This window comes from Amblyomma maculatum, chromosome 10 (assembly GCF_055883805.1).
Source record: "Amblyomma maculatum isolate TAMU_Amacu chromosome 10, ASM5588380v1, whole genome shotgun sequence".
Taxonomy (NCBI): Eukaryota; Metazoa; Arthropoda; class Arachnida; order Ixodida; family Ixodidae; genus Amblyomma; species Amblyomma maculatum.
Window position 1 is genome coordinate 5,446,372 of NC_139353.1, and position 12,632 is coordinate 5,459,003.

Below are 12,632 nucleotides of genomic sequence, written 5' to 3' on the forward strand. Positions count from 1 at the left end.
TACAGGACCTACCGCCAATGTGTTAAAACTGAACGCCAGCATTGCTTAAGCAAACAAATGACGAGCTGTTGACAGGAGGCATTGAAGTAAAGATGTTGAAGGGTGAAGTGGCTACCCTTCAGTGCCATCTATTGTCTCTAAAAGCACTGGTAACCAGTGCTCAAGAATTTATCATCTCGGGCGTAGGATAAGAAAGGATACGCACATGATAGAGAGCAGAGATGTGCTACGTATTGATCTGAACTTCCAAACATGTGACTGTGCTTGAGCACATCAAGACTCCACGTTTGAAGTCAAGATAAGCGGAAGCTTTTAGTAAAACTTCGGCATTCAATTATGAAGTGCACAAGCAAGCATTATTCTGTTTGCTGCAAGTCAGTTCCGAATTGTTGCTTAAGTTGGCCGATGTTGTTTTATTAACCCTTTAACTGTCGAATATTCCGAAAAAAGATGCACCTCCAGTGTCAAATTTTTTTCAACCCTATGCGTTTAGCACAGTACCCGTAGAGCAAAAATGCCGCGAGACGGAATGCCGCTGCAGTACCTATATGGCAAAAACAGTCAAAGGGTTAAAAATCTTTTCATGTTTTGGCTGTTTGTAGTTGGAAAAACATTGAACGTTGCATAAAAAGAAATCAGATTGGGGATTTTTTATCTCCAGATTAGAAAACTGCAATGATCAAAGGGATTGACTCTAGAAACTTGCTCCAAAACTCATATTATTGCTCTTAAGCTGCTCCAAAATGGCATTATTACTGTTCCCCGAGCTGGTCCAAAATGCTTGAGGCTGCTTTCACTCCTGAGCTAATTGTGTGCGTACTATTTGCTCATAAGAACACTTATGTATAACATAGGGAGAGATACTGAAATGCGCATTAGTACTTTCTCACGGGCTTCTCTACAATTTTCTTTCTAAAATTGTAAGAGTATTGTGGGGCCAATTGGTTGTCAGAAAATTTAGGATAAGTAACATGTTTTTTCTTTTTTGTTTTCGAAAAAGAGACATTGCATGTGAAGATAAAAAATTTTAGAATTTTTGTCACTGTATGCTTTTCCCATAAACATTTGCTCACTCTGTGTGAAATATAAAACTGGTATAAATGCATTTGCTTATCCTGTAAAAATAACCAAACCATAAATTGAATTGACTATGTGTGGAGGCTAGAACTGCAATAAATGAATTTTTCTTTAAAATTCAGTTCAGATCCTCTTTGTTGCATTTTTTTTTTTCTAACAGAAACAAATATTCTCCTCATCTTCTTTCAGGGGCTTAGGCAAACAAGGATACCAGTGTCAAGGTGAGTGCTGCGATGCCTTTTGGCGCAGTACATATTAGCAATCATATCTGTCAACATCTGCAATTAAGTGACTGAATCACATGCATAAGCATGACTATGCACAGTAGGTATGCACTTAATCTTTCTTTTTCGGTGCAGTGTGTTGAAAAAGAAGACTAGAAAAGCCAAGCTCTGAAAATTTCTTAACGCTTTCGAAGTAACGTGGCTGCGTGAGGCACTTTTCAAAATTTGCTGTGACTGCTCAATATTAGAAGTGCCTCGGGAGCTTTTGGAAAGCACTGTTATACACTTCTGCTGATGCTTGCTCGGACTGGGGACTAGGAATTCACTTCTCATTGCTTTTGGCTCCTCCTTAAATTTATTTTTTTTTTATTTTGTTACCCGGAGTTCTGCATGGTCATTGGCGCCATAGAAATGTCAGCCTTTTGTTATGACTGACCTCATTCTTTCTTTTTCCTTTTTTTCTTTTTTCTTTTTTTTTCAGTATGTACATGTGTAGTTCACAAGCGTTGCCACGAGTTCGTGGTCACCAAATGCCCCGGCATGAAGGACAGTACCAACGATGAGGTAAGTCGCTCGTGCAAGCACAGTCATGCCACTGGGAAACTGTCGCTAATGAAAGCTTCATTACCCCGCTTCACTACCTTCGTCACTCTTGGCACTGAGTCCAATTAGGGGTCTCTGTTAGAAAATGCAGTGATGTAGTGGAATCTGCCTTTTGCGGTAGGATGTGACGCCATCATGCGGGAAGCGGTAGGAAACACATTGAACGGCAGTGTAACAGACGACACAAAAGTGCACCATGTGAAATGGCCACGACAACGCAGGTAGAAAACGAAAGCTTCCCTTCTTTTTGTTTATTTATTTATTTTTTTTGCCTTCGGGGTGAATAGTAGTAACGGTGATTGCAGTTTCAGGTTCACGCAGTATGGGGAAATGTTTCAGCGTTTTCACAATCCACTCATAACGCATGCATATACTATATTCGTATTGTTAGAGCGAGTAGCGCGGGCCATGGTGCGGGCTGTGTTCGACGTGACAGAATGAGACTCTCTCAGCGTGCAGACTCACAACCGACTTACATTTATGGTAAAAAAAAAAAAAAATTTAAAGGAGAGCGCGGAGGCAGAGAGAGAAAGGGGGATTTCAAAGGGCAAAGCAGTCAGGGGTTTGTTGATGCTGCAGAGCTAGGTGGAATCGTCTCCTGTGACTTACGAGCGGCGCATATGCGCGGGGCGTCTTGAGTTACCGAGTACAATACGGTCACCGCGGCGCTGGCATGGTGCAATGGGCGTTGCTTCCTCCTCACGTCATCTACAAGCATGCAGCTTTAGGATTTCATCTACGAAGCTCGGCAGAGAGGCACTTATCCACACCCACTGAACAGGGCATTGTCCTGGCCGGAATGCACGCCTGCTGGAAACACGCGGCATTTTTTTAACAATGGATGATTCAGCGCTGTAGAACGGATGTGGTCGCAGTGGGGAAAAGGTTCTCAATGCATAGAGAATGTTCATTCCGTTGTGAAAGGATCCACAACCTTTCTGCCTCCGCACCGATTTCTGCGGAATCAACGACTGCATGGTGACACATGCGCATCTGCTACACATCGGATGCGCATGTCGGTCAGGAACCAACGCTGTTCTACGTCCACAGTGCTCCACTCCGCAAGTGAACGAGCATGAACTCTCCAGGAGACTGATTTGTGCCTGGCGGTTTCCGTGCCTTTGCAGACGTTTGGACAAGGACGACGACTTTCAAGCTCCCTAACAAAGTGCAGCTGATTGCGTACACCGGGAACAAAATCTGAATGCTTTGGAGAGAATGAAGACGAGCTTGTAAGGTAAAAAAAAATAACACTGTGCGTCGTACAAGAGGGTCAAGTGCGTCATATTGTTACGGTACGCAGTGAAAGAGACGATGACGAAGTGCTGGGCTAGTAGAGAAAGACGACGCTGCAGCTACGTCTGGTTCTCCTGTGAGTGTGTCCCTGACGGTGAATTGTTGCGGCTACGACGTACCATCGCCTCCTAATATCTCGACGTGCCTCGTAACATCTTGGTGGAGGTGCTGGGTACGTCGTAGCCGCTCCGAGCGGCAAAAGCACATACTACAGGTATGTATGTATCTAAAGGAAATATGCATGGTGAAAACTACCTACTGGAGTTCGCACCCAGCCTGTCACGCACCAGTGATAGCTGCAATGAGTTTGTTCGGTGCGTGTTTGCTTATGTGCAACGGGGCCTGATGGCGATGTATTTTGTCGTTTGTTTTCTTTATGTGCGAAAGGGCCCGATAGCGCATATATCATAGACGGCTGTGTGCGCTAGATAGTAATATTTAGCATGTTTTATCATGACTGCCGCCTGACTAACAAGGAAAAAAAGTACGGCGTTTGTTGTGATGCATAGCCGTTCGCGAGCCTCATGACCAGCTCAACCACTTGGCTCGCGAACGGCGGTGCATCATAAAAAACACCGTACTTTTTTTTCCTTGTTAGTCAGGCGGCAGTCGCGATAAAATATGCTAAATATCACTGTCTAGCTCACATAGCCACCTTGCGCTACCCGTCCCCTTCACACATAAAGAAAACAAACGACAAAATACATCGCGATCAGGCCCCGTCGCTCATAAACCAAACACGAACCTAACAAATCCTCATTGCGGCTATCACTGTTGGGTTGCAGGCTTGGTGCTAACTCCAGTAGGTACTTTTCATCATGCACATTTTTTTTGGATGCATACATACCTGTAACGAAGTGTTTTTCGCACAGTCGAGAGTACGCAGTCGGTTGCTGAGGTCGCCCATTCACATCTTGATTGGTAGCCCTAATTCAAGCTTCACGTCGTTCTTGGTCGCGGCTTGCTGAAAGGAACCTGAAAAATCGTGTCTTGCACCCCGGCACGCCTCGAGAGTGGCAACCGTACACGGCCGATGTGGTTGGCATCGCGTTGCCAAGCCTGCGACGGTCACCGTTGCGCCAGCCCTCGTGCACTGGCGGCGACGAGAAATGCCGTAGACGCCGTATAATATGTTTCCATCAGTCGCTGCTGGGACTTCGCGCATGCGCATAGAACTCGCGCAAAAGGCGGATTATGGGGCAACAAGCTGGTGTGTGTAAGCAAGCAAACCTTCTTACTGCCCATTTTAGTACATACTGCATCCGTAGAGGAGGCTGATGTGAATGTTCCCTCTGGCTCAACTGCTTGATGTCTTGTTATCATACTTTGAAGAGAGGTGACTTTTAGCACTAGGTTTTGCTTTTAGTTACCCTGCTGCTTTACCGTATAACTCAGGAATACTAGAAGACATGTAATGTTTACTACTGTGCAACTTATTTACTTTGTGTCCTCTGACTTTGTTGTGTAAATCAACTGTGTCTAGTTTCTAAAAGTCCAGTAATGCCCCAAAGAAAGTCAGTTTCACATACTGCACATGTCATTTCCTGTTGGTCTTACATTTGTTCTTCGAACTTTTATTCCTGTGAAAAATTCACTTTCATCATGTAACATCAGGTGCGAATCTAAATGGAAAAGAAAAATGCAAAGGGTTTATTTATTACTTGCCAGTGCTGTATGCCTCTACAGTAATCTATTGCTTGCTTAAATAATGAAACTTGTATTTAACTTTATTGTTTTCTTTTATTGCAAATCGGCTGGCTATATAAGTTCAATAGTGAAAGTTGTTTATTTGGTATACAAAAATGCTTTTACCCATTTAACACGTTGGTGTGAGTGTGCCATTACACTTCTTGGAGCCTGTGCTATTGCATCGACTTTTAATGAACTTTAATTGAAATGCTCATTGGCCAGCTTTCATGTGCCACACATACTGTTTCCTCCATTGCACAGCTTGCAGCGGGCAGCCGGTTCAACATCAACATCCCACACCGGTTTGTGGTGCACAACTACAAGCGGCCAACCTTCTGCGACCACTGTGGCTCCATGCTGTACGGCCTCTTCCGGCAGGGCCTCCAGTGCGAGGGTGAGAGAGAATGCTATGCGTGGCGAGGGGAAAAGAGAAAGGAGGAGAGAATGGTTAGAAATGGACGGTGTGGCCTTTGCTCACAGATTTTATTTAATGGTGCTGGGGTCATGGCTGTCTTGGGTCCAACTATTTCCAGCTCTATCATTATTGCATGGTTCTTTTTTTCTGCCTTTTTGGGTACCTTAATATTGGCAGCAGGCTGGCTTTAGCTGGTGTTATAGTATAAGAATGGCATGGGCCTATGAAAATATATGTAGTAGTCAGCAACAGCCTTCTTCAACCAAGGAAAGCAGATTAGGAGGGCAAGGGCTGGGTTGGAGTTGAGGCTCTGAAAAAGCCCTTTCAATATGCCTATTTAGTTTAATAAGAATTGAGTACAGTGCCCTTTTATTATTCTTTTTACAAATTTTCCATTTGCAGATTTTCAAGTACCTGTTTTCACGCCATTTGTGCTTTCGTTTTGTCACATGTACTCATAAAGGATAGGTCAACAGCATTTGATGAAAGCAGAGTATATCACTTCTTGAGAAAAATCATTCATTGCAGTCATATACAGAACAATAATGTGGAGGAATAGATCAAAATAGCATGGTAAAACAAATAACTGAAGAACTAGAATCCACTTGGGGACCACCCAGGTGAAAATATTGAACTGGTTTTCAGCTTGTTCCAGCTGGAACCAGTTCTACTGGGTTATGGAACAAATCCCAGCTGGAACCAGTTGCCAAGTGGTTCCACAAACGCTGGAACTAATTTGCGTCTAGTCCCCATTAATACAGAGACACTCCTTGCTTCCACTGTTGCCAGTTGCAGCTTTTATTTTTAGCTTCTTATGCTAGGTCTGTACTTAATGGTTAACATCACTTTCAGCCACATAATGAGATTACATACATATGCAATTGTTAAGAAACAATCACAAAAGACACTCTTCACAGAATACATCGAAATAGTTTATTAACAGAATTAAGAACAAATATGAGCCCTCGACGTCAGCAGTCCTTGGCTTTATCCCCAGACCTAAAAAGGAAACATGATAAAAAATTACTTACAAGGGCACTACTTGTTTACTTTGGGGAAAGCAGTCTGACTATAACAACCAAATCCAAACAGTACATGAATTGATGTTACGTTGCGAAGAAGACAATAAGCTAAACAGTTCAGAAGGCAGTATCATGCAGGCTGTACCTAAATTAAAATAAGCTGATAATAGCACGCGCTTCAATAATTTCAAGCATAGAAAAGGCAATCGCTATTATAAATGCTGTTTTTTGTATTGGTGCACAACCACTTCCAAGCTCGCAAGCTTAGGCGATTATCGAATTGTACAGGAGCAGTTATGCATTTAGTTTTCATTGTGCCCCCGCAACCTGCAACCTGCATTAAGCAGAATGAGAATAACAGAGCATGCCATTTGGGAAGACAAGCATATATATAAAAAAGCTTTAATTCCTTGAAGACTGTCTGTTTAACCAACGCCTTGGTTTACCAAAAACAAGGAGGTTAGTTATAAGCTTCGCAAGATTGCAAGAGTGGAACGCGTTAGCACCTTCTTCGGTACTCGACATACGCGGGCGCCACCGCGCCCACTACACTTGGCTTTTGGGGTAACGAGCTCTTTTATGCTCTCGCGTTAAAATGTGTCAGTAGATTCACTGCTTTGTTACGCATACATATTCATATAATCATCGCTGTGCAGATTTTCACGGAGCTTGATCGCTGTACTTGCTTCCAAACGCGGTCGCTTTCGCCGGGGTCGTCTCTCCTGATGTGTTATTGCCGTGAGACACTGTTGCGCCAAGGGGGTAATCCTTTCACATTAGGAATTGGCACAACTGCGCAATCGTTGTCCTTCCAGCGCACACAGGTGCGTAAAGGCATCCGAGCATACTGCATGCACTCGCATCAAAAAAAAAAAAAATGCTGCCGCGAGCCGCTACTAGCTGCTAATGTCGGTACCACGTGGTACGAAACTACGGCACAAACACTAAATTTCACGTGCAGAAAAAATTTGCCATAATAAATTAACACTATATTTTTACTGAATATTGTTAATTTCTTTAAATAGGTTACACTTGCTCGTGAGGGTATTGAAACGAAACATACTTCAAAACCCCACATTCTACGATGAAATATGCAACTTTCGCCAAATCTGCATGGCCGCCAGCCAGCGGGGAGGAAGCTTTCTCATGGCGGCCTGTGCGGCTCGCATATTTGCCAGCTCTGCTCCGTGCCATAACAGCTCACGAATTGAATTTTGACAGTCGCTGAGCGACACCAGCTCCCGGCCATGACATTGGGCCAAGAGCCAGATTGTACATGTGCGTAAATTAAGACTCAACTAGCATAACAGTTAAAGTTTTCACGACGGTCACGACCAGTGGATGCAACGAATTGTGGCGTGAACGCTGAGAACCCAACTCATTCGTGCTATGCATGAATTCCAGTTGGGCATTTAATCCCATGCAAGATAAGCCTTGGTTTCAGTTTGGGCTGCTGCTGGTGCTATTTTCAGTGAGGTTCCATTTCCGGACCAAATGGTTCCAGCCGGCTCCATTTCCAGACTGACTAGTTCTAGCCGGTTCCATTTGTAAACTGTCTGGGTCCAGCTGATTCCATTTCCAGACCGACTTGTTCCAGCTGGTTCCCTTTCCAGTTGAGGAGAGCATGTTGCTGGGCTAGTTGGTGATCCATTAAGTAAAAAATTTAGCGCAAAAAAACAAAGGACAAAAAAGAACACATAAGACGTTTGACGAGTGCTAACTACCAACTCTTTATTCAAGCCGAAGTACACAGCTTATCAGCTTATATATGAAAAAATCGAGCATGCGCAGACTGACTAGTTCCAATTCCAGACCAACTGGTTCCAGCTGGTTCTATTTAGTTCCCGTTGGAGCCCAGCTAGTTCCACTCTGGAACCATTTGGTTACCAGCTGGGTCAAACTGGAACCATCCGATTCCAGTTCAAACCAGCCGAAAATATCAGCTCAATATTTTCACCTGGGCAACAAGGCCGAGGCTGTGTGCATTGAGATATGTAGGTCTGGAGCGAGTTGCAGGGAAGACAGCTGCAGCTAGTGTCTAGCAGTGATGTAATATTGACACATGCCATTCATAGGCGACGAAGATTTGAACGAGCGATTCGGAGAAGACGACGAAGCAAAAACGGTGTTCCGCTTTCGTGCTGACCTGACTGGTTGTTGGTGTTCTTCGGTGCCAGAGTGCCAGAGCGCCTTCTGTGTAATGTTACGTTACAAATCTGGTGGAGGTGCGGGGTCTGTGTAGGCGGCTTCTAAGCTCCTGGAAGGCCTGTTCTTGATCGTCTCCCCACAGGAAGGGTATGTCTTCTCTGGTTAGTGCTGTCAGTGGTTCAGCTATCTTAGAAAAATCTTGGACGAAGCGTCGGTAGTATGAACAAAGACTACAAATCGTCTAAGTGCCTTTTTGTCGGTGGGGCGTGGAAAATTTGACACTGCGGTAGTCTTCTCGGGATCAGGGAGAACGCCCTGTGCACTGACAACATGGCCGAGAAAGTGTAGTTCCTTGAAAGCAAAGTGGCATTTCTCAGGCTTGATCGTTAGTTGCGCGCCTTTGAGTGCTTGAAGCACGATGCGCAACCGGTCCAAGTGTTGCTCGAAAGTAGGCGAGAAAATAACAACACCATTTAAGTACACCAAGCACGACTGCCACTTCAGACCTGATAAAACCGTGTCCATCATAAGTTGGAACGTGGCCGGTGCAGAGCAAAGACCAAACAGAAGCACCTTAGACTCGTATAGGCCGTCGGGCGTCACAAATGCAGTCTTCTCTCGGCTTCTCTGATCCACCTCGATTTGCCAGTATCCGCTTTTGAGGTCTAATGAGGAGAAGTACCTGGCGTCGCGTAGTCGGTCGAGGGCATCATCAATCCTGGGCAGCGGATAGACGCCCTTTTTTGTCACGTGATTTAACTTTCGGTAATCGACACAGGATCTCAAGGTGCCATCTTTCTTTTTGACAAGGACCACTGGCGACGCCCATGGGCTTGTCGTAGGCTGGATCACGTCGTCCGCAAGCATTTCATCCAGTTGCGTTTTAATGGCGTCACGTTCCTTAGGAGAAACCTGGTACGGGCGCTGGCATGCCGGTAACGTGGTCTCTTCGGTGATGATGCGGTGCTTGGCGACAGGAGTACGACCGACCTCAGAGCCTATGGTGAAGCAGTCTGCAAAATCGCTCAGAAGAGCCGAGAGAAGATTCCTCTGATCGGGCCTCAAGTCGGGGTTAATTTTAACGGTTTGCAGAGCATGACAAGGTGCGGCCTCTTCTTTAGGGTTCGCTCCGGCGGTGCATAAATGAGGCAAGGCAGTAACATCGTGAAGGACGGCAACAGCAGTGTCCTTGGCGAGATGCCGCATCTCCTTAGCAAAATTTGTCAGGAGGACAGTAGCACAACTGTTCTGGAGTTGTACAAGTCCTCGAGCAACGGCTGATTCCTTCTCGAGTAGTAGTGGAAGATGCCCATCCGCAATGCCGTCGTAATCGTGGAATAAGTCATGCTTTACAAGAACCAACACACTAGAATGTGCCGGAACCCTCACGTCATCGTCGACTATACGCAAAACGTTCAGACCCGGATCTTCGTTTTCAATGCGTACCACGGCTCGTTTCGTCGAAAAGGAAACACGCGCTTCTTTCAGGTCAATGACAGCGTCGTTGGTCTGCAGGAAGTGTAGACCAAGGATCAAGTGTTTCGAATACTCGGGAAGCACGATAAATTCTCCAACATACACAAAACCACGGATGCCGACCCGCGCTGTGCACTTACCTGCAGGTTCAATCAAGTGACTTCCCGCCGTGCGAATTTTCGGACCTGACCAATGTGTCAAAACTTTCTTCAATTCTCGGGCGAGACCACGGCTCATTACTGAATAATCGGCACCAGTGTCGAGTAACGCTGTGACATCCACTCCATCAATCGTTACATATAAATCGGAGGTAGTATGCCGGATGCTGTCGCTACCTGACACAAGCGAAATCTTGTCGGGTCTGCCTGACGATAACGGAGGATCTTCACATTTTCCGACATCAGCGACCTTGCCTCCGAATGCCGCTGGTATTAGTTTTCCCGGCTAGGGCTGGGAGAGCAGCGGCGTCGGGAAGAGTGGGGACTTGTCGAACGGTAGCTCGTCGGGGACGTAGACCGACGCTCTTGTAACCGGACGTGACGGGATACTGTTGCGCTGCAAGGTCGCTTGCAATCTCAGTAGGCCGTTCGGCATTCCGAGAGTAGAGGTCCTCTGAGGCGAAACCCCGCATGTTGACACGGCGGTACGGGCACGCCCGGTAAAGGTAACTGGCTTCCCCGCAATGATAGCACAGGGGCCGACGGTCCCGGGGCTGCCATACTTGACTTTTCCGGGGTCGCTGGTAGATTGGCGGAGGGGAGTAGCGAGGCTTCATGCGGCTCCATTGCTGGAGCTGCGGCGTTGATACTATGATCCGGCGGGGAAGCCTTACTTAGGACGGACGCGTAGGTGGGCCTCGCGTCGAATGTCTGGTGGGGAACGCGCTGCTGGGGAACGTCAGCAACTTGCTGAGCTGCCATACGCACCTCGTCCCGGACGACTTCAGCCAGTGAAGGAAAAGATGTTGTGTTGCAAGGCATCCGGAGCGCTTGCAGTTCCTCCCGCACGACAGAACGGATGAGATTGCATAGTGCGTCCATGTCGCTGCCGACATGCACAGGGGGTGCGTCGGACCCAATGATGTTCACGTCACGGTTGTACTGACGGGTTCGGTGTTGCAGTGTTGTCTCCATGGTCGCTGCCTTGCTGAGAAACTCCGCCTCAGTGCGCAGTGGACTGTGCACCAGTCCCGCGAAAAGTTCTTGTTTAACGCCCCGCATCAGGTGACGCAGCTTCTTATCTTCTGGCATTTGTGGGTCTGCACGCTTGAAAAGGCGTGTCATGTCCTCAAAGAACATACGCACGCTCTCGTTCTGGCGCTGACTGTGCGAGTGTAGCGCAGCTTCTGCTCGCTCCCGGCGGTCGGCGCTAGGAAAAGTGGCTTTCAAATCACGACAGAAGGGTGCCCAGGATGGGAAGGAAGCCTCATGGTTTTCAAACCATGTCCGTGCAGACTCTTCAAGAGCGAAGTACATGTTGTGGAGCTTACGCTCATCAGTCCACCCGTTGTAACGAGCGACCCGCTCGTAGGTCTCAAGCCAGTCCTCGGCGTCCTCGAACACGTCTCCATGAAAAGAGGGGGGTGTTCGCGGCTGATGACACAGGATGTGGGTGGGAAGCCTGCTCTCAGATGTCATTGCAGCAGGTTCTACGGCCGTCTGAGGGTGCGTCGTCCTGGTAGCGGCCGGAAGGGGTCCGAATTCAGGGGGCTCTCCACGTAGGTGGCGGCCGAGGCGTTGACGTACGAGGGTAAACTCCGTAGTTACAGGTTGAATATGCAGGACTGGATCGATGCCTGGCAATTCCTCCACCAGATATATGTATATATATATATATATATATATATATATATATATATATATATATATATATATATATATATTACTCAAATGTCAGGTTGAGGCTTAGAAAATTATGGCCAGCATTTGATACTTAAAAGCATATCTGTCTGGCAACACAGAGTCCTGAAGCTGCTTTCTTTCTTTCTTCATCCACTTTTCAGCATGCAACATGAATGTGCACAAGCGTTGCCAAAAGAATGTCGCCAACAACTGCGGCATCAACCCAAAGCAGATGGCCGAGATCCTCAGTGCCATGGGCATCTCGGGAGACAAGCTGACCAAACGCAAGAAAAAGGTGAGCGAGCAGGTTTCTATTTTCGATTCCCCCTTTTTATCTTTCTCTTTTTCCTCATTACTCCTTTTCATTTCCTCTTTGCCTTGGGAAACTATGGCATAACTAAGACGGCACTCTTAGTGTGTTTTGAATCCTAGAAAGACCTGGGGGGGAGTCCTTTAAAGAACCTAGTAAACAGGTACGATACTAAGGCTATTTGTTGACCTAATTGCATATCGAGATAAAGTGCTCTGTGTCTACCGCAAACTACACAAGTGTTTAGGAGCTTATGTTTGTATATCTGTTACCCCAAAACTCGTGCGTTTTATAGGAACATAGGCTAGTTTCTCTATTTTGATGGTCTGCTGCATGATGTGAAAGGACATTTTTTTTGCTAGGCTAGGATATTCGCTTTGTGCTTGGTAGTTCAAAGGAGGACATAAGGATAGGCAGCCTCTGTGTAAAAAGTGCACTGATTTGAAATGAATAAAGAAAGAAAACAACATAGTGACATTTACCTGTGAAAACATTGGGGAAGGCTCAAGTTTTGATAAATAGTAATTGTGC

The 12,632-nt window shown here is 46.2% G+C and overlaps 1 protein-coding gene across 3 annotated transcripts in view; it reads left to right on the forward strand.

The window, feature by feature from the left end:
* The window catches only part of Pkc98E (Protein kinase C), a 61,297-nt gene that overhangs the window by 9,647 nt on the left and 39,018 nt on the right, over positions 1–12,632 (forward strand). For all 3 annotated transcript variants that reach the window (XR_014701402.1, XM_084581782.1, XM_084581783.1), the window contains exons 4-7: positions 1,267–1,298; positions 1,783–1,865; positions 5,151–5,283; positions 11,953–12,086. Coding sequence is in view for 2 of the 3 variants with exons in the window: in XM_084581782.1 (XP_084437908.1) it covers positions 1,267–1,298; positions 1,783–1,865; positions 5,151–5,283; positions 11,953–12,086 (382 nt within the window). In the remaining variant the exon portion in view is untranslated. The remainder of the gene's footprint in view (positions 1–1,266; positions 1,299–1,782; positions 1,866–5,150; positions 5,284–11,952; positions 12,087–12,632) is intronic.